Source organism: Silurus aristotelis (assembly GCF_946808225.1).
Source record: "Silurus aristotelis genome assembly, chromosome: 13".
Classification (NCBI taxonomy): domain Eukaryota; kingdom Metazoa; phylum Chordata; class Actinopteri; order Siluriformes; family Siluridae; genus Silurus; species Silurus aristotelis.
Window position 1 is genome coordinate 17,771,076 of NC_139586.1, and position 22,129 is coordinate 17,793,204.

The following is a 22,129-nucleotide window of genomic DNA, read 5'->3' on the forward strand; positions in this document are numbered from 1 at the left end:
ACACTCTACACTAATGTACTTTGCACAGGCTTTAACAAAAGACACGTTGCACACGGTGTAAAAAACCGTGCTTCTCCCATCAGGGGTCGCCACAGCGGATCCAGCACATGTTTGATGTGGAACATGTTTTTACGCTGGATGCCCTTCCTTACGCAACCCTCCACATTTATCCGGGCTGGGGACCGGCACTGAGAGTGGCTGGGGTTGGTTACCTGACCGGGGATCGAACCCTGGCCGCAGCGGTGAGAGCGCTGTATCCTAACCACTAGACCACCAGGGACCCTACACACGGTGTAACGGGTGAAATATGTTGCGCTTCCTTTAGGAGCAGAGCGGTATTTTGGGAATAGCATGCCGCCGCATTTTTACGCTATTACTGCATGTGTGAAAACAGAGGAGTATGTCCTTATTATTTTCTGATGCTCATTTCTAAGTTTCTTTGACTAACCCGTAATGCTGTTTCCAAGAAAAATAAAAAAGCACGAGTTTTGGAAACCTGTCTGTGCTCATATGATTTCTGTTGCAACTGGAGTTAGGGAGCTCTCCCTTCACCCAGACTCAACGCGTTACAACGGCTTGTATCTAAACAGTAGCCTACCAAGTAAGTTATTGTTCACTTTCTTCCTCCTTCCTTTCACAACTATTTCTCTCGAGAGTTTATCTTTTGGCATCGTCGTGCGTTTAAAAATCACCCGATGAAAGTTTTTTCCCCCGAAGCCGTGCAGCTCAGAACACAGGTGAGGTGCGTTTTTATGTTTCCGTTCAGAAATGTCATTGGTCTAATGTTATGGGGTTCAGTTTTTTGGCTTGAAGTTTGTGAAACCGGGAAAAACCCAGGAAAAATCCATAAATTAACCGCTTCGTTTTTTAAGCCGTGGGGTTCAAAACGTGGGGAAAAAGTAATGGCTTATAGTCTGGAAAATACGGTAGTGTTAAACAGGATTTCATTGACACCATTGCTTGAATCACAAAATTTCTTTAATTTACTGGCACGTTCCCTCCATTTCTGCTAACCATCCACCTATGCATGGCCTACAAAAACATTTAAATGATCAACTAGTCATTATTTAAGAATTTTTATATGACTTTTGTAAAGGTCAAATTTAAAATGAATTAGTCTGTGACAAGTGAAACAATCCTTAATCTAAATTGTTTTTATTCTTACATTTTTTTGTTTTGTTTTTTGTACTAATAAACCTAGCTGGAGTACATAAAACCATCAAAGAAGAACTGGTTGTTGAAAAAACTCTTCTTATTCCACTTCTTATTGCACTTCTTATTACTTAAGGTCATGGTCAATCATTATTGACCTACATGATGAAGAATTGAGAAGAAATTTAGATACATTAACTTCTACGCATGTTCATCTAGTGATGGGCAAAATGAATCGCTTGTGTAAAACCATAGTTTACATCAGTACATTAGCAAACATTGTTGCCAAAAATTGACTGCCCTATACTTTTAACTTCTGACCAAGGAAGAAATCCAGGGTTGTCTATTGCAAGCATTTTCAAGCAAAGATCAAGTGTTTCTGCTGATTCCTGACTGACAATAAAGTGAGCAAATGGGACTGCTCTCCCAATATGTTTATTAAAAGAAGTGCAAAAATGCGTAGCAATTTGTCATCATGGCTTTGTAAGTAGCATCCATAAAATACCATGGCATGTGGATGTTCTCTAAGCATATTTTTTTGCCAAATTGTTTGCACTACAGTTATTAATAGTTGATTTTCGCTCAATGGCTGGTAGTAACAAATGTTTTTCTGCAGTTTTGATGTGACTAACTTGTCCACAATAACACAGGCACTGGTCTTCTTAATTATTCGTATATATCTTCCGGTGTAACATTATGTCAGCGATTGTATTTGTCCATGACGCTCTGCCCAGTCCACACATTTCAAAAGTGTTTTAAAATTGACATTCCTTAATCAAGCCACATTTCAATGAAGCTTAATAACTCTGGTCAATGCGATTTTTTTATTCCCCCTTCTTTCATGAATACATTATGTCTGCTGTGTTGAAGCATTTTGTTTAACACAGCACCTGTGAAACTACCATATTTGAGGATTTTGAATGACACATATGCTTTGCAAGAATTAGCTCTTGTCTTTGTTGGTTTTCCTTTGCTTTTTCCACTTGCTTTGGCTGATCTTTCACATGCAGAGTAAAAATAGTCTTTTTGAGTTGACACAGGGGATTAGGGGATTTGTAATACCTTACAAATTCTTAAGGTAATGCTGCATTAACTCAGTCTCCTCTCCAGACCTCACGTGTGACTTTAACATCCTTTAATTTCTTAAACATTTGTCTTATCCTTCAAGACAAATATTCTCCATTGACCTGGAAAATTCAAAGAAAAAAAAATTAGGAGCCAAATACAAATTAAACATACAAGCCTACATGTCCTGAATAAATTGTACAGAACGATATAGCTAAGAAATATGACCTTATATTGAGTACTTCTGCTCTGAGATCAGCACATATACACTAATAATAGTACAGTAATATGAGCATATTGAGTACTACGAATGCAATGCTAATATAGCTGTTTTTCCCTTCAATTTAATTGGTTGAATCTTCATCTATGCCCTCAGATCTTAATGGAGTAAGTAAAACTCCCATCTGCAGTTTAACCAAGTCTCTTATACGACACACATATGATGCTGAATAGCTACTGGTTTCACTATCTGGTATCTTTAGAAGCACTCTGGTTACACACCCAACAAAGGACAGATCACAATGTAATTTTATACATAAACAGTGAAAGCCTGACCTACTCTCTTAAACGTAAATAAATAATTTAATTATTTTATGTACAATAAAAAGTAATCTAAAATATGCAGTTATGTTATATGAAGTAAAAAAAATATATATATATTTTAATAAAATAAAAATATATAAATATCACAGAACATGTCATCCTAATCCTTTTAATTTTTATTTTAAAAGTTACCACATTTTAATTAAGCACTTTATGAGAGATAAAAGTGTTATTTATATAAGGTTAAGGGCTATGATTTCCAAAGTGCAGTGCATGAGCATAAAGCAATGCTTCAAAAAGAGCTCTATAGTATGTGTACAAATGTATTAAGTGATTTAAATTTAGTTCCAAATACATGACAATCCCTTAGACATACCCTAAGAAATAACTGACTACAACATGTACTACACAAATAGAGTTTATTTGTTCTGTTATTAACATACAGTGAATCAGTAAAAAGCAATTCATACAAAAAGTGGCTTAATTACAAAAATATGGTTCTCATTAAAGCTTGTGAATTTCAAATAAATGCAATATGTGTGGTAGCCTTTGCATAATTAAGTGTTTTAAAACATTGTTACAACAAATTACAATATTACAACAAATGGCATTCTGCAGATGGCTGTATAATACACCAACTTTGTGTATATACCCATTAGTATTATTCTTCATATTTGACTCATTATTTAGATAACCAGATCATCTTGCTTAACACCCCACAGAACTGCATTCTTCAACAGGTCATCATTACAGAGTGTTCAAAATATTAAACAGTCGTTTCTACATTTTTACAATGCTCTCTGTGCTGTAGGATCTTAGGAAATCAGAATCAGTTTGTTTTCCTTAAAGGTGCTACATTAACCAGCAAAGACTTGCCTAAAAACATATTGATTAGATTTATCCAACATAATATACATTGTTCCTAATCTGTGTGTGGTTCGATTTAAAACTAGTTCATTTCATAGTTCATTTCTTTAAATAGTGCCGGTGGTGTGTAAACTATCAAGCCAATAATATGAAATGCAGTAGTGGTAAATATTAACACTAATTATAAACATGAGCATATTCTACAAAAATTATTGTATACATTTGATGTATGTGTGAATCATATATTAGCAGGAGACACTGTCATAAACCAGTGACAGTTTGCCAAATTTAAGATGCCTGAGAGAGCAAGTATATAATATGGCAAAATAACCACATGGATGTTCTTTATGTTGGGGATTATTTTTTTGATAGCAGAAGAAAATAATTCTAATTAAAAAAACATAATGGATGACAGTTGCATAAACCTTGATGGATACAGCGAGAAAGAACAACGGCATCCGTTCACAGTTTTTTTTTTTTGTCTGGTTTTGGCAACGTTGACCACAACATTTTCTGTGTCCACCAGAAAGGCTTTGTGTTGAGAAAGGTTTGCTGTAAACCCTTCTTCTGATTCAGAGCAATGTGCAGCGCTCTTTCAGGCTTTTTTTCTTCTTGCCGCTTTTCTTTCCATTTTTGTCCTTGTTCTCTGCCATCTTTTTAGCACGCACCTCTCTCATTAAATCAAAAAATACCTGAAAAGAGATCATGAACAACATACTCAAGATCAGTACATGGTTCACCACCCAAGGTAGCTGTTTATTTTATTTAATAGTTACAGGTTACAGAATTGTACTACATATTTTATCATAATAAAAACCTGCATGCATTACAATATTAAAAAATATTACATGTTATAAGGTAAACAGCACCAACTGCTATGGTATAACGTGCAAACCAAACCTTATCAACGTTGGCACGAGTTTTCGCTGAGGTTTCCACATACTGCACTCCCCATTCATCTGCTTTTTCACGGGCCCCAGTCACAGAAACGTGCCTCTTGTCTGCCAAATCAGATTTATTTCCAACTAACAACAGAGGAATCTTATCCTCCTCTGCTTTTACACGTAGGATCTGCTCCCTGTCTCACACACACACACACACACACACACACACACACACAATGTTTAACTGTAGGTTCTTTATAGGCTATTCGTTCTGTTTGTGTCATGTGCCAACCACACAATAAGACAGAACAGAAGATGCATTATTTCAACTTGCAGGTTCTGTGCAGGTTTCTGTGGCCATGACATCATACTGATGATGAAATCACAAGTACAGTCAATACGGAAGCACAAACACTAGAAAAGATAGACAATGAAAAACACACTAATGAACACTGAAGTTTCATTAAGGTTAATGTAAACCATGCATCATCATATCAACCTTGTTAGTTTCCAGTTCATTTCAATGCAACTGCTGCTGAAAATATGAAGTTTTTCATTTAAAAATAAAAAAGGAAGTCAGCACTGACACATCCTGTTCTGGGTGAGGTTTGGAAATCAGTAGTGTGTAAAGAAAATAAAGAGAGGTTTGTAATTCACCAAAAAGAACAGAAAGCTGCGCTTACAGGCTTGTCAGTATGGAGCTTGAATGCAGACAAATACATTTTGTGTATCTGATTTCTATTACGCAGCTGCATGAAAAAGAAAGTACACCTACATTCTATGACTTTACATATCGACATATAATTAATCTTGGCCTCATCAGGTTTAAAATAAGGTAAATATAGCCTCAGATGAAGAACACATGACAAGTTAAATCATGTCATTATTTAGTTTTACAAAAATCAAGCCAAAATAGAGAAACCATGTGTGAAAGACTAAGTACACCTTTACTGCTCGCATAGAAATTTAAAGGCTAAGTAGCAGTCAGGTGCTGCTAATGAAAAGTCCTCCAGACACCTCTATAAAAGCTGAGGTTTTACTAGATTGCTGTTATGGAGCATTCAAGTGTGCATGTTAACACAACACAAGAAGGAAACACATGATCATAGAGAAGAAACTGTTGCTGCCCATCAATCTGGGAAGCATTATGAGGCTATTTCCAAACAATTTAAAGTCCATCATTTTACAGTCAGGAACATTATTCACAAGTGGAACATATTTAAGATAGTTGCCAATCCAAGAGTGGACCATCCTAGAAAATGCTCATAAAAATTGCTAAAATCTCAAGAGTTACACCTCAGACTCTACAGGCCTCAGTTAGCATGTTAAGTGTTAAAGTTCATGACAGTACAAGAAAAAGACTAAACAAATATTGTTTGGAAGGGTTACCAAGAGAAAACTTATGCATGGCTTAGGTTTGCAAAGTTGCATCTGAACAAACCACAAAACCTCTGGAACAATGTACTTTGGACACATTAGACCAAAGTTTGAGATGTTTGTCCATAAAGCAAATTAAATCCAAACCACAGCATATCACCACAAACTCCTCATACAACAGTCAAGTACAGTCGTAGTAGGGTGATGATTTTGGCTTATTTTTGCCTACAAACCTCAATGAACTGAAACAACAGTTTAAAAAATAATAAGCCAAAATTCCTCCACAATAATGCGACAGACTGATAAAGTCCAAGCTATTGCTGATAGAGGTGCTTCTGTACTTAGTTTTCACACATGGTTTCTCCATATTAGCTTTATTTATGTAAAATACACAATGACCTGTGTAATGTAATTTACTGTTGTTCATCTAAGGTCTAATTCTAATACCTGATAAGTAACAGGTGATTTATATATCCTGATACATGAAACCATAGAATCCAAAGGAGGTGTACTTTAGTGCATGACTGTATGTGCCACATTCAATAAAAAAAAATTTCTGTCATGCATTTCATACACTAACAGCTTTTCTTTAATTGGGTTGAAGTTACTGATAAGATTTGCCTTTAAAATAATCGAATTCAAAATTACGTGTTATATGTTTGGGATGTAACCAGAATAAGGTATTACAAAAATGGTATGTATAAAAATCTGAGAGACAATTTGCCTTCAGAGTGGTCAAACTGAATAACAGCAGTATGTCACATTTGTTTCTATGACTGCATTGTGAAGTGAGGAGACCCAGGAGAGATCATCAAAGTTTAACTTAAGGGAACAGATATGAACAGTAAAAAGGCATTTTTATGTTGCATGGTAAGATAACCTTCTGTTTAACTTAGATAACTAGTTAAAATGTTTTTTAAAAAAAAGTTATGCCAGCCATTTACTCAGCATCCAGTGTTTAGAGAACATCCTAGAGAACATTGCTTAATTTTTTTTGTTGTTGTTTGTTTGTTTTTTTCCCCCAAATGCGACAAAAACCCAATTTGAACTTCTCAAAATGACGTTCTGCACTTTGGCTCAGAATTTAGCTTTAAGAATGCATTTTTACAACAAATTCACCACACCTGAACTCAGAGGTGGCACTGAATGACTCCTGCTCTGTGATGGAGAACACTAGCAGGAAGCCTTCTCCGCTACGGAAGTAATTATCCCTTATGGCTGCATAGTCCTCCTGTCCTGCTGTGTCCAGTATGTCAATCTGAACCTCCTCTCCATCCAGCACTACCTTCTTCCTGTAGCTGTCTGCTTTAGTGGGCTCATAGTCTTCAACAAACTGGGGAAAGAAATTAAGTGAAGTAAAATTTATGAGCAATATTTCATATAGAAGGCACTCCAATATGTGGTTTATCTTCACGTATTTCATATTTAATTTAAATGAGAAGACATTTATGAGATCAATCTTTCATGCTGTTTTAGCAATACTTTTGTACAGAAAAGGAATTTCTACCTAAATAAATCACATGGGGATACAATTCTGTTGTGTTATTGCTTTTAGTAGGACATGGCAAGTGTAGTAACCCACCAAATGTATTCAATATACATATTAACAAATGTATTCATCTACTTTACATATTTACATCATGTCTTATGTCCTTTTTCTGTGTTATATTTTTTCTCTACTGCACAATCTGACCTCGCTGCATAGTATGTTTGGCATACTGTTTAATGCCACACACTGGCAATCTTAAAAAAAACCTTAAAAGGGGTTAATAAACTGTGCTCAAAGGTAATAGTCCTGAAGTTATTTCAAACCATCACATCAAGTCATCAGAGTCAAAAATATACCCGTGTGAATCTCACCTCATCATACATGAACTGCAGCGTGAGTGCCGATTTGCCCACACCTCCGCTTCCCACCATGATCACCTTGTGCAGAACCAGAGAGCTCTGACCCTTGCTCTTGTTGGCTGCCATGGGTGTTCTGCTGTGAAGAAAAATAAATCCTTAACAACTTGAGTATTAATCATTATAATTAACATGTCACTTTCAATGGTATCCAGAGTTTATTTTATGATTAAATTATTTGTCAGCTTTAAATTTTTCATTGACGTCCTGGTCTTGTTTTCCTTTGGTTAACAGCTTGCTACATTACCCATAATGCCTGCTGATAGTAGTATCACTGAGACTATAGCTTCACATGCACCTTAAGAGAACAGTCCAGCAGTTTATCAGTCGTTTAGTCTGACCAGCTCTTTTTGCTGTCTGTTGATGTTTTGTTTCTCCTATGAAACACTACTGCAGCCATGCTGGCAATTGTTCTCAGGATGCTGATGCAGCAGACAAACATGAACATTATCCAAGAAACACCAAAAATACAGACGAACAAATTCACACCTGCATCACTAACTACACCACTTTTTATATATAATAAAATACTAATTATATATCAGGGTGGAGGTTTCCTTTAGGGGTGGGTAAAGAGACACACCTGAATGAGCTCATGGAAACAATTAACTGAGTTGAAACCGCATAATAACCACTCCCAAGCTAATCATGATCTAACGTACAAAAATGCTTGAGCTTCTAGGACACCACACAGCCAAGTGTTTTTCTGTGCTATAAATCTTCCTACTTTCATATAACTGATTATAAATCTCTGATGTCCTTTAATCCAGGGTCCATGGGTTGATCTCATGGATAATGTCTGTGTGGAGTTACTGTGCATGTTCTTCCCTGCCCAAAAAAAATTGCTCCTAGGCGTGAATGTATTTGTTCCCCTCGATAGGCTGAAGATACACTGAGAACCTGACTAGGGAAAAGCAGTTACAGTTACACATATGAATATCAATTGTCTAATGTCCATGGAGGACCCAATTACCATCAGTCTGTTGATACATAATAAAATTAACAGTTCAGTTAGTATTTGTTTAACTAGAATTTCCCATATTTTATTTTTCCCCTTTCTTACCTTAACAAGGATTGACTAATTGTCCAAATCAATACAATCTCTAAAATAAAATAATCTTCAGTGACTTATCAATAAACAAATTTGCTGATCACCATACATGTTTACAGCAACAACAAAAACCCTGTTAAAAAATAACAGTCGTTTTTGTACATTAAATAATGATATTTATCTGTCTGACTGTCTGTCCTAAATGCTGATTCGAACTACTTTTGTTTTCTTTACGTGCTCTTAAAAGGGACACCGCCCCTTCCGCAATGTGCTACGAAACAATTCTCCGGCTCGTTCTTTGGCTAAACGACGAGCGCGCGCTCTCGCGTCCGCCTACTGATTGGACAAGAAGGCAATCAATCAAATGTTTTCCAACAAAAAGAGAAGTACGTCTTGAAGATTTTTTTTATCCTTAAATTAATTAAAAGTGACAAAAGACGTCTTCTTTTAAACATCTAAAAATTAGAAAATTAAAATTATTTTACCGCAGACCTTTAATGACTTTAGTCACAGGTTTGGTTACAGCAGGCAGTAAGTCTGGAAAAAGAAGCGCGTCCCCTGTTCCCAAACTGCTGCTCTTCCGTCGTTCCAGCGACCGGAAATGCAATGGCGCACATTATAGGGATATGATGTCACTAAACTGCCATGTTATTTGAATGACCGCTTTTGCCTCACTTGGCATTAATAATGACTTCTGTGTTTAGCAAATTATTATTATTATTTACTAGTAAACATTTTCATCTTTATTTATTTCCAGAAAATTCTAAAAGATGCCCTACACTGCTTAAAACCCAACTTAGAGCAGAATGGCGTGCAAGGGTTTACTGGTTTTGTGACTCTGGTTGGCTAATTTGCCTCCAGACCTGACAGGTATTATCTGGCGACAACCTGCGTGACAAACTAACCAGCTTGAACTGGATTGCAAATGTACAAATCCTCTTAATACCACCAATTAAACAAAAAACAGCTAGAGCAACTCTTACAAGGCAGAACCAGCTGTAAGTGCCCAAAATTCTTTTTATATCTTTACACCAAACAACCATTACCATCATCAACCAGCTGTAAGTGTCCAAAATTCTTTTTATATCTTTACACCAAACAACCATTACCATCATCAACCAGCTGTAAATGTCCAACTACCATCAGGCCAATGAAGTATGACCAGCCATAAACAGCCTAACCAACCAGGCAGTCAGTCCAATTGGATCCAACTATCATGAAAGTACCTGACACTCCTCTATCACCACAAAATCTGGCCAGATGTGGCAAATCAGTCACAGTTTCTCATAACTCATTTTATTGTTAGTTTTCTTGTAGATTTTATTTACTGCTTTTCAATATTGTACATTTAATATAAAATAGAAATACGTCCTGATGTTGGCATGTTCATTTGTCGATAGATGGCGCTATGTAATAACCGATCGGCACAACATTACAAAGTTTCATTCCTAGCTTTACTAGCTCTTGAAAGAATAAGAAAATGTTTTTAACATATACACAGTGTGGTTAACCAGCGGTCATGTGAATGTCATCAAAGCATTAATGAGGATATGAATATTATTGTTTATATATATATATATTTAATTTTTCTTTTTTTTTACAATTAATAACAGTTGTCCTATCTATAAGTGAGTTACCAATACTTTACAATCTGTACCTGATTTTGTTCATCCGCATACCTGAAGAGAAAGAGAAGATTGTACGTTTTTGATCTTTCTCATTCATGATGCAACTTTCTTTTAAACATGTGACTTGTGGAATATCCCAAATATTTCCCAAATATCATGTAAATATTATAAATAAATATACTTATAAAAAGGTTGTCATGCATTATATAATAAATGGGTTCGCACATTAGGAATAAAATAATCTATACCCCCAAGCCCACCCTCCCCAAATATGGTGTATTATTATTATATATATTTTATTATTATATTATATCTTTACCAGGGAGTGTCAAATTCACGAACTACATTTTAAATTGTATTTATAAACAGATGTCTGAAAGATAAGTTACTGTACATTCAAGCGATAGCAGTCTCAGGGATTTCTCAAGCTTTTTTTGTATTTAGGGATCATTTTCAAAGAAATCCTACAGACCCTCTCTCAGATTTTAGGTGCAACAATATAATGTGTATTTATTATTAGCCTGAGTTTTGTATTAACCGATAGGAATCGGTCGAATGTTTAATTCAGTTATTCTATTATTTTTACATTAATAACTGAACTCAATAAGTGTAATGCTGGGTGGTTATTTTCTAAAATCACAAACCTTTGGAGGTCCCCGTACCCCACTAAAGTGTTCAGGTCGCTAAGGACGCCATGCGTCCACATGGAGAGAACTCCATCAGGAAGTCGCACTCCGTTCGCTTGAGGCTTTAATCTGCTACAGGGGAATCCTGTTGGCTGCTCGACCCACGTGGTTCCTGCTCCTGTATAAAAAGTTTCTGTCTTAAGCGGTACAATGTTGCGATCGCAAGGGGTTAAAGCTGTTCATAGGAGCGCATCGCAGAGATGAAGAACTACTTGGACAGCGCAAACTGGAAGACGACATATCAGACAAAGAAAGAAAGGACCTAAAACAAGAACAACACATAGCTATTGTGCTGTGGAGAAGAAAAAGTAGTGGCATCATTTGTTTAGTTTTTTTTCTTTTCATTATGGATATTTTTAACTGATCAAAAACTCATCTTATCAGGCTACATACATGGGCTTTAATTGCATTTGTTTTCTCTTCAAAATTGCTTACATAATAATGTCTCCAGCCATGGCATGACGCTGAAGTGCCACTGATGCTGATGTTTTTATCCAGTAAGACCAGGGAGACAATAAAGTCACCTTGTAATATGACAAAAACGTGATTTCTTTTTTTTTCTTTTTTATTTTTTCAAAATCGCGCTTCGCTGACTGACCTAACAAATGAAGATCTAAATAAATGATTCTTCCATGATTTCATCCAATTTCAATGAAGTCATTGCATGGAAGATCTTGGTGCATCCTTACAAGAAGCCTGGATGGTACAACTTACTCTTGCGCTTAGAACATTCTCATTTGGGACGAGCCCGAACCATTTCTAAAAACGAACGTTCAAGATCTAGTGAACATCCCCGAAGCGAAGACTCGGGACTCGTCTTTCTGTGCTTTCCCTTTTTCGCTGTTTAAAGAATGAGAAGTTTCCTTCTCAAGGTGCTTTGTCTGACCGCCTGCGCGCTGTACGTGCGCTGCACGCCCGCGCCGGAACCCGAGGCGCGCACGACGGCATCGCGCGAGTCGTGCGCTTCGTGCGGTCTCGCGCAGCCTGCCGACTCGGGGAGGATGGACGCGGAGTTCGTGGAGGCGGTCAAGAGGCACATCCTGACCAGGCTGCAGATGAGGGAGAGACCCAATATCACTCAGCCCGTACCAAAGGCGGCCATGGTGACCGCGCTGCGAAAGCTGCACGCCGGCAAAGTGCGTGAGGACGGTCGGGTCGAGATCCCCGATGTGGACGGACACGCGAGTCACGCCAATGACGTCGAGGAGGAGACGTCGGAAATCATCACTTTTGCAGAGACAGGTGGGTTTGCATCACACAACAATACCTGTGCGCACGTCACAAGTGTGGGTTTAAAGTGTTATTTTGTTTGTTTGTTTTGTTTTGTTTTGTTTTTTTTAACATCGTTGTATGTATAAAAGATCCCGAAATTCTGCATTTCATTCAGAATGAATTGTTTGCTTTACTGTGGGATCAGTATGAACCCAGCATTCCCATGGGTATGTTCTGGCACGAGGAATCTATAAACGGTGTGTTTATGTGTGTTGAGAGAGAGAGAGAGAGAGAGAGAGAGAGCGAGAGAGAGAGAGAGAGAGAGAGAGATTCAGAAAGTGAGATATCTGACTATCTATAAGTGAGATATAGTAAGCATTAGATTGAGATTTATACACTTTGAGACACACTACACATTTGGTTGTACCTTGCCTCTTCACAAAGATTGTGCTGGTATCATTTGCACCAGTGTTTATAAATGAATTAAGCTACATAATTAAGCTCTGTGAGCAAAGCTTTAAAGGTACATTATATATACACCATCACTATTTCTGGGTAGCATGCATCCTAAATGTACAAAAGTTGATGGTACCACACTAGCAACAGTTGAGGTAGGTTAGGTATTCTTTTTTATATGCATTGTAAACAGCATGTGAAAACTATTATTACATTCTATTAGAATGTTTATTACTTACTGGGGTAAGAGCAGATTCAACTCAGGGCTGATTTGTTTGATAAACGGTGACAGTAATGGCCAAATACAATGTATAATTTCATTATTGGTAAATATGATAGATCAATTATACAACACACACAATGTACATTAAATCAGTGCTTAATTGCTGACTATTGTGTTCTGTGGCACTGGACACATTCGAGTGATGCATGTGGGCCATTAGTTTTCAGAAAGATTGCTACAGTAATCTATGGCTCATCATCAAGCTCCATAATCGGTTTGCCAAAAGGAAACTCAGTGACAATTTATGACAAGAAAAATATTAATGCACAGTGGAACCATGATTAGCCAGAATTTCTATAGATACCAACCGATTTCCCTGTGAGGGATCTAAATTCACCCTTGTTCCATTCTCTATAACTTAAAAAATGGAAATATGTCCAGGTGCGTTCACTTTGAAATTCAGTTAACGGCATCTCATTTCCTTTATACATAATGCCTAATTGCAGGCATTTTATAAGTACTGAGTATTTTTCAAGGGGCTGTAAACTTGTTCCAAATTTGGTTGTGTGAACTCCTTGGCATGTCAGCTTGGCTGCTCATGCATCTCATTAAAAATGCAGGGTGACCCAAGGACATTGTGGATTTTTTTTAAAGAATGGCTAAGTGCTGCAAATGCAGGCTAACAGGGGCTCCTCTATTCCTTTTACATATTATTTTTGTTTGAAATTATAGGTAAGAAGGATATTTAGCCTGTCAGAGTGTCATTTACTTTCCTGTGAAATGTCTTACTTAAATATAGTGGGGAAAAGCATAACTGAAACTGTAACAACGCTTGGTTACTGTTAAAAGTTAATGATTATTTTACATATGAACCACTGTTCTAATATTTGTTACTTTATCTTACGTAAATTAAACCAGTAACTAACATACAACAGGGATTAACTCACAGCACTTCATGTGTCTAAATTGTCCTTCCTTGGTGTCCAGGTGGTTGTGGTCGGTTATGTACCGAGACGTTGAGTAATGACACGGAGATTACTTCTCCAAGCTGTGAGAGCTTGTGCAGGTGGAGGCATGCTGAGTGGTGTGTATTGTTGCTGGCACTAGGGGCCCACCCAGGTATTGTCCTACTCTCTGTGTAGTGGCCAGGCTTAACTTCTGAGAATTTTTTGACCTCATGGATTTGTCTTTCTCCACTAATTCTCCAATTTGCATTCACTGACAGCTGTATTTTCGACTTTGTCCTATACAGTCCCTGCAGGCTTAAGTTGTATTAGGAATTAGTAAAGGGTTAGTAAGCAAAACTTACTTAGGGAAGCTAGTGAGACTCTTGCCAAGTGCCAGAGTTCCTTGAATTACTGTTTGCTATAGTGCTCAATGCACTTTGCTATGTGGCCTAGAGCATTTTACCTATAACAGGCTTAAACTAGATATAAAACAGAGGTGGGAAGTAACGAAGTAGATTTTTCTGGTATCAGTACTTTACGTCACTATTTTTCAGACAACTTTTTACTTTCACTCATTACATTTTTACACAAATATCTGTACTTTCTACTTCCTACATTTTCAAAACAGGCTCGTTACTTTAGTTTTAATCTATTTTTTTTCTTCTCACTGCATGCCGTTTTCATACCGTCCCTGTTATTGCGCAGCTTTTTCAACCTACCACTGGTGAATCATTTCCTGGCTTTCACACACCACAGACGTAGACTAGTTTACAAACCTAACAATGAGCAAGACAGAAGGCAACAAGAAATATGGGGTTAATGTGGATGAGACAGAGGGAGTCAGCGATGTAAACATGACGAGAACAGAGACATTCCCGATCAGCTGATTATCATTATTTTTTCTCAGCTTATGTTTTACATGGTGGATGTTCAGCCTGGATACATTCATTAGATAACACAATTTAGAAATTCTTTTGTGTAAATATATTGATTAATTATGGCTGTCAAATGTGTTAACGTGAATTAATTTTAACGGCGCTAATTTTATTAACACGGTTAATGCAGCGGGCATTTCTGTTTGTCCATTTTTATTAAAAGTATATATAAAACCTTCAGCTCAAGATTCATTTATGTCCTTATTTACTCATATATATATATATATATATATATATATATATATATATATATATATATATATATATATATATATATATATATATATATATATATAATAAAAATAAAAATAAAAAATATTATTTTTAATCAGTACACATTTGTTTTTTTTTATTGATGCAGCAAGTTTCAAATCAAGCACCAAATTACGCCATGCGGCACACATCCGGCAATACATACTGGGGTCGACAAAGGCGGTGGCGAGTTTTGTGGCATTTTTCTCTCATAACGCCTAAATGAACTTAAATTAGTCTGTTATTTCTGATCATACAGATAAGAGCAATACATCAATCGAATCTGTAAAGTTTCTACTATTATTTGTATACACTCATAACAACAACAAAATGCTGTGCTTTTGCAAAATAAAGAAAACAGACAGAGGGCGCTTTCTGCCGTCTCAGTCATCTCTCTTCACTGACATAAAACAACAACCTGCATCTCAGTGAATACTTAGCTCAAAGACATAAAAATATCTGAAAAGGCTTGAAATGTCTACTTTTAATTAAACTGATCCACAAAAAAATTCTCTGATGATTTAATCCATATGAAAGTTTCTCCGGTATCTCCGGCCCTTATATTAATATGACTTGAGGGCCAGTTACCAGTGTGACACTAAAACAGGTAGTACTAATGGCTACTTTTTACTTAATTACATGGCAGAGCCCAAACTTATTAACTTGATTAGGAAAGTATAGTCAGTACTCAACTTTTACCAGAGTAAATATGAGTATCTGTACTTTTTCTTAAGTGAAGAATGTGTGTACTTTTGTCACCCCTGATATAAAATAATACTTATGACTGCAAAGATTGCTAATTTACTTTACTATTTTACTGCATGCATTTATGTACTTGTTTGAAAAGTCCGATATTATGCTCTCTATTATCTTTTCAATAAATGTCCTTTATCAAAGATTCAATGAAAGAACACGGACTGTTGCTAATCACATTTTATTTATTTTTTAAAAGACCACAAGTATGTATTGCTTCCTCAAATGTAACAAACACCAGTGTACACACATGCACACAAAATATCAATTCATTTAAATAGTTATCTCTGATCTCAACGCTTATTTTGTCCTATCTGAGGTGTCATCATGTCTTTCATTGCCATGGCTTTGAACCCTGCTAGCTGTGTCCTAATAGGTTTTCTTTCCTCATCTCCACCTTAACTCGTGGCCAACTGGGCTAACATAGAAGCCTACACTGTCATCAGACACACAGGCGAGTTCGGAGAATGTCGTTGTGGCCCCCTCCACCAAAAAGGAACTGCGGGAGTTCACACTTCTCCCAATTTTAATTGAGCCACAGACTCAAAAGACTGTTACAGAGATGTTAATATGTTAGAATCGGATAAAGAGAGAATGCTAGGAAGTTCATGCAGGTCAGATTTAGTAAGTGAGGAAGGAGAGGCAGAGTGAACAGAGCTAGAAAAAGGAAGATGTGGCAGAGGAACGGACTCTGACAACTCCTCCCACCCACATTGTCGTTTAATGTGAAACACTAACACCATTTGATCGCTTTAGGTTGAAGTTTTCCCAGTTAAGGAACCCATTCATGGCAATGTGAGCGATCTACTGCCCTCTCAGCATGTTAATGTCCTTAGCCTTCTGTCTGGGCCTGGCTATTATAGTGACACAGCCTCATGGTTTTCAACTGAAAAACCTTTACTGGCTACCCAGAGAATACACCTGCTGTTACAGCTATGTTTGATGACATTTCAATGACTTAACATTATGTCTTTTCTTTCCCATCTCATAGACGATTTGCTGTCTTCGAAGTCCAGTCTTTTCTTCATCATCTCCAATGAAGGCAACCAGAACCTCTATGTGTCTCAGGCAAATCTGTGGTTGTACTTTAAACTTCTGCCTAGTTTGTTGGAGAAGGGCACTCGAAGGAAGGTCATGGTTAAAATTTACTATCAGGAACCAGGCCTGGGCAGCAAGTGGAACCTGGTGGAGAAGCGTGTGGAGTTGAAGCGCAGCGGCTGGCACACATTTCCTCTTACTGATGCCGTGCAACTGGTGTTCTCCAAAGGTACACGAAGACAAAACCTGGATGTTCGGTGTGATGGATGTGAGGGGGTAGGCATTCTGCCTGTATTGGTGAACTCAGGTGACGAATCGCACCGACCATTCTTGGTGGTACAGGCACGTGCAACAGACAGCAAGCACCGCATCCGCAAGCGTGGCCTGGAATGTGATGGTACAAGTGGACTGTGTTGTCGGCAGCAATTCTACATCGACTTTCGCCTCATCGGATGGAATGACTGGATCATCGCACCATCAGGCTATTTTGGCAACTACTGTGAGGGAAACTGTCCAGCATACATGGCTGGCGTTCCAGGCTCAGCATCATCATTTCACACAGCTGTAGTGAACCAATACCGCATGAGGGGGATGAGTCCAGGTTCTATGAACTCCTGCTGTATCCCTACCAAACTCAGCACCATGTCCATGCTGTACTTTGATGATGAGTATAACATTGTCAAGCGCGATGTACCCAACATGATTGTAGAGGAGTGTGGATGTGCTTGAGCATGGACTTTTCAAAAACTCATAACTGCAAACGATCAGTGATGGAAGAAATTAGTGTAAAATGATATTTATGGACAACTGGGTAAACAGTTGCCATGATGTCCACACCCATACACACATGCATGCACAAATATTTTGTATATATATTTATGTTGGTTAATATCTTCCTGGTAGACTCATTGCTATGTGATTCAGTCTTATTTTAATTTGTACAGTGGGTGTTGATGTCAAAGGAATGAGAAAGTTATGTTACAGGTTATTTCTGTTTTTTTTTTTCTTCTCTCCTCTAAAATTGAAGAAAATTAAGATGAGAGAGAACCTTAGGCAAAGGTCCTTTCCCAGAATTTCTCAACTATGCCTCTTTCACTGTATACAAAAGCACTGAGCAATTCCCCATTAACTCCTTTCAACAGCAGCACTTCACTTAACCACTCCATGGAAAACACGACAACCGATACATTAAGAGTCTCCATAAAGCAGTATTCATCCGTCAAACTCCATCAAGCAACTGACCCATACTGTCTAAGACATGCTGCATTCTCATGTTAGTGGGTCTTACTTAAGAAAGACATAAGCAGATTTTTTTTCTGTTATACTAGTACAAGGGTTTTTTACATAACAGAAGAACTGTCTAAGTTCATGTAAAAGGTCTGTTCACCAAGTAAAGGAAATAATTAATGTCAATCCCTTCCTATGTATCTGTTACAGTGCTGTTGCAAGGAAAAACACTTCCAAAAGTACTTAAAAGAACTGTAATATATTTCTTCTCCATTTTTTAGCTGGCTTTTGGTGCAGCATTACACTTGCAAAAAAAAAAGTCCTGAATGCACATTTTATAGCACTTGCTAATTAAAATGCCTTTAAATGGTACCAAGAGGCACACCTGCGCTCACTCACACTCCTTTTTTAAATAAGTGCCGCACGAACTATGCAATGTATAGTACAGACCCACTTCAGACAAACTAGCTAGTAGGTGTATACTATCTTTGAATACTTGAAATGTCTTTCGTTTCCTTCTCTAAACGAATGGTTGTTATGGTGTTTGCACTGAAAAAGTCGCATTATGAGTAAAAAAAATAGAAAAAACTTGCCATTGAAATAAAAGTTATTTTTATAGACGTAAAATGAATTCAATGTTCAAATGTATTATACTGAATCATGGAACCAAAGAAGGCAAGATTTTTCTTTACCTATGATAAGATGGCAAGACCATCATATTGTTATGTAAAATCCTTTTTTTTGATCATGTAAAAGGCCTAAACACTGTATCAGGGTACCATATTATGGATTCCATTTTCAGCTCAATTCTCTTTCTTTCTTATTTTGTACAGTAGATAAATGAAATATTTCATATTTTTTCATAAACTTTAATATTTTCGGTTTTGTATTTAATACTTATAGTTACTTTTGCAGAATCATTTAGAATAAAATATGTGCCACCTGTGTACAGCATATGTAAGATAAAGAATGTTTTTAAATATTTTGTTCTTTGTAACTGTTATAAATAAATCCCTTATTATACATTCAGACTTGTGACTGTAAAAAAAATCAAGCACATTATCTATATAAAAAATCTGACTTTTTATTTTAACCATATATATATTTTTTAACCACTTCACCCTTTCGGGTTTTCTCTTTAAAAAACTTTATAATAATGGTGTTAATTACATAATCACATAATTACTTATTTAAATAATAATTTAAATACAATTAATGGCCATTTGATCTGTTGGTTTTAAAGGCTTATATTAAAGTAAAATAGATATATTTATATATTTGACAAAACTTATAAATGATTATCTGTTAAAAGCCCCAACCCCATTAGCAATTATTATATATTATTACAATATATATATATATATATATATATATATATATATATATATATATATATATATATATATATATATATATATATATATTATATTATAATATATTATATATTCACACACACACACACATATATATATATATATATATATATATATATATATATATATATATATATATATATATATATATATATATATATATATATATATATTTATTTATTTATTTATTTATTTATTTATTTATTTATTTCAAAATCCCTTCATTATGATCCTGACATTTTGCATTCTCCAAACACATAAATATAAATGTATAGTTGTAATTTAAAGATTTAACTTAAGGCAGGCCCATTACTAATGCTAGAAATGTATCGTGCACATTATGGTATTTCATAAATATCACTGTGGCCACTGTACCGGAAGTAAGATTTGTTTTGCACATATATCAAAACTCTGAAGATTTCATAGTGCTAGCATTAACCACTAACAAGGAAGTGGCTACTGACTAATGCTAGCGCTATGGGTTGTTTAGCGTTTTATGTCCAGCTTAAAGAATTTCTCTTAAAAGGAGAAAACTCTGATTTTTCACATATCGAGGGAGTGAATAAATTGAAGGATGGAAGGAAGACATTTGTTAAAGTATGCTGAAATAAGTAGAACAGTTAAGTAGATCATATAAATAAATATTAAATATACCACTCATATTTACATAAACATTTGTATTACCAAAATGGGGTCTAACAAATGTAAACTATTTAATTTGATTTAATCAAATGGATTTGTGCCAATTTAATTGATTACTCAATTGAATCAATATAATAAAAAATGTATTACATTATTTTGATTTATTCAATTTTTTTATATTATAAAAATAAAATGTTATATATTTATTAACCAAGTGGGCATTTTAATAAAAATGTAAACTGTTGATGTTTAATGTTAATAGTAATTAACCACGTTAATAAAATGTTTTTGCATTTCTTTCCCTTATTCGTACCTAAATTAATCTGAACCATAACTTAAAAACCAAACAAAAAAATTAGACTGACCTTATAAAAATATATAAGACCTTTATTTGATTTACTTACCTTATAATTGATAACTTTGAGTTTGGGTAAAGAAGCTGCTGTTCACACAGTTAACCAGAACCCACACAAGCAGCCTTTACGCTATTAGGAGCTAATGAAGCTTTAGATCATGCCCATGCCTTGGTTTGTTTTTTAAGACAATAGACAGGACAATAAGACAATAAGTTAAAACAATAGACAGGTGTTGATCAAATAATTCTTTGAATAGATTTCTTGTTTCTGACTTGTTGCTGAAAAAAAAACAATGCTATAAAAAGTTATGTGTAACTTGGGATACATGTGTCATTTGTGCAAATATCAACAAACCCTACAAAAATAAAAATGCAAATGATTATGTCAAATTCTTTTCCAGACCAGGCAGGATTGTGTAAGTCATTTTAAAGCCAAGAATATCACCATGTCCACCAGCAAAGCAATTATTGTAGGTCCAATGGTGTATTCCCATCATGCACAACTCTCTTAAACTGTATCTTTGGTCAAATGTGAAAGAAAAAAGAAAGAGTGTTGCGTTATAGGAAAGGTTAGAAGGGTTAACATCTGACAGATCTTTTAATCATCCACTGGGTTATTAGCACACCTCAGGGGTGAAATACAGCAGAAATTAACTGCAGAAACTCCCTTCCATTGAACTCTCTTCCATTGAACTATGCTTCAGCAACTGCTCTAGATTAGGATAGGTATGGAAACATTTTGAAGGAAACACTCTAAGGTAATAAAGCACTATAAACAATCTTTCTCTCAACAAATCACCCCCCCAAACCCAACCCGAGCCCCCCAAATCTCTCTCACTCACTCTCTCTAGGCTAATAGCACAAAAAAAATAAATTATATTACAGAAACTGTAAAGTGAAAAGTTCTTTGTCCAGATGGTTTTCCGATGGTAAAAAAACTTTATTTTATTTTACTTTTATATTTATTTTATTACTATTACAAATCATTGACACTGAATACTCTTTCTATGAATGTTAAATAAACATCTTGCAGAAAACTTTTGCATATAAACTTCACCTGTCTGAGTGTAGAAAATAACACCTTCTTTTCAGATTTAAGAATCATAATATATATATATATATATATACCATGTTTCAAATTCAATTACATTTAAATTCAGCTTGTGATTTCAAGAAAAATGACATATAGATTTAAAGATCACAAAGAACAGAACACAAATTTCAGTTTAAGAAAAAAAACTTTTACCTTATGTCTACAGCAGTATTTGAACTAATACTCAGCAAAAGCTGAGTATTATGGTTTTTTTATTAACATAAAATCCCCTATTTATTGTTATATCCAACACGTTTTATTTTAACAGCATCATTCTCACAAACCGCTCCAGACCATTTAAGGCTTTTAAAAAAAATAAGGAGTGTTTCATTTAGAAATGCACAGAGGATGCATTGTGTTCACAATTATCATGCACTTTTTGCCAGACCACTTGAGCAAAAACAGGATAAAAAGCCATAAAGACTCATAGAGTCTTGCAAATATGTGAACTTGTGAGAAAACTCT

The 22,129-nt window shown here is 35.7% G+C and overlaps 2 protein-coding genes across 7 annotated transcripts; one reads left to right on the forward strand and one right to left on the reverse strand.

The window, feature by feature from the left end:
• Positions 1-3,162: 3,162 nt before the first annotated feature.
• ralbb (v-ral simian leukemia viral oncogene homolog Bb (ras related)) lies at positions 3,163-9,494 on the reverse strand. 6 transcript variants are annotated; one of them, XM_083557914.1, is made up of 5 exons: positions 9,337-9,494; positions 7,749-7,872; positions 7,013-7,221; positions 4,528-4,705; positions 3,163-4,319 (listed from the first exon to the last, which is right to left on the reverse strand). In XM_083557914.1, the coding sequence occupies exons 2-5, from the start codon at positions 7,860-7,862 to the stop codon at positions 4,200-4,202; spliced, it is 621 nt and encodes a 206-aa protein (XP_083414040.1). In that variant the 5' UTR covers positions 7,863-7,872; positions 9,337-9,494; the 3' UTR covers positions 3,163-4,199. The 6 variants fall into 6 exon arrangements, with proteins under 6 accessions (XP_083414040.1, XP_083414041.1, XP_083414043.1 ...); XM_083557915.1 differs by having other exon boundaries at positions 7,749-7,869; positions 9,337-9,473; XM_083557917.1 differs by having other exon boundaries at positions 7,749-7,869; positions 9,330-9,460.
• Positions 9,495-11,147: 1,653 nt separating this feature from the next.
• Positions 11,148-19,230, forward strand: LOC310735795 (inhibin beta B chain). Its single transcript, XM_083558886.1, has 2 exons — positions 11,148-12,400; positions 16,928-19,230. The coding sequence occupies exons 1-2, from the start codon at positions 12,010-12,012 to the stop codon at positions 17,701-17,703; spliced, it is 1,167 nt and encodes a 388-aa protein (XP_083415012.1). The 5' UTR covers positions 11,148-12,009; the 3' UTR covers positions 17,704-19,230.
• Positions 19,231-22,129: the final 2,899 nt, after the last annotated feature.

Excerpts from the sequence above, each read along its gene's own strand:
- LOC310735795 (XM_083558886.1), top strand. The coding sequence starts at position 12,010 with ATGAGAAGTTTCCTTCTCAAGGTGCTTTGTCTGACCGCCTGCGCGCTG. Across the intron at positions 12,401-16,927 it reads CATCACTTTTGCAGAGACAG|ACGATTTGCTGTCTTCGAAG; the intron begins GTGGGTTTGCAT and ends CCCATCTCATAG.
- ralbb (XM_083557914.1), bottom strand. The coding sequence starts at position 7,862 with ATGGCAGCCAACAAGAGCAAGGGTCAGAGCTCTCTGGTTCTGCACAAG. Across the intron at positions 7,222-7,748 it reads TGCAGTTCATGTATGATGAG|TTTGTTGAAGACTATGAGCC; the intron begins GTGAGATTCACA and ends TTCTTTCCCCAG. Across the intron at positions 4,320-4,527 it reads CTCGTGCCAACGTTGATAAG|GTATTTTTTGATTTAATGAG; the intron begins GTTTGGTTTGCA and ends ATCTCTTTTCAG.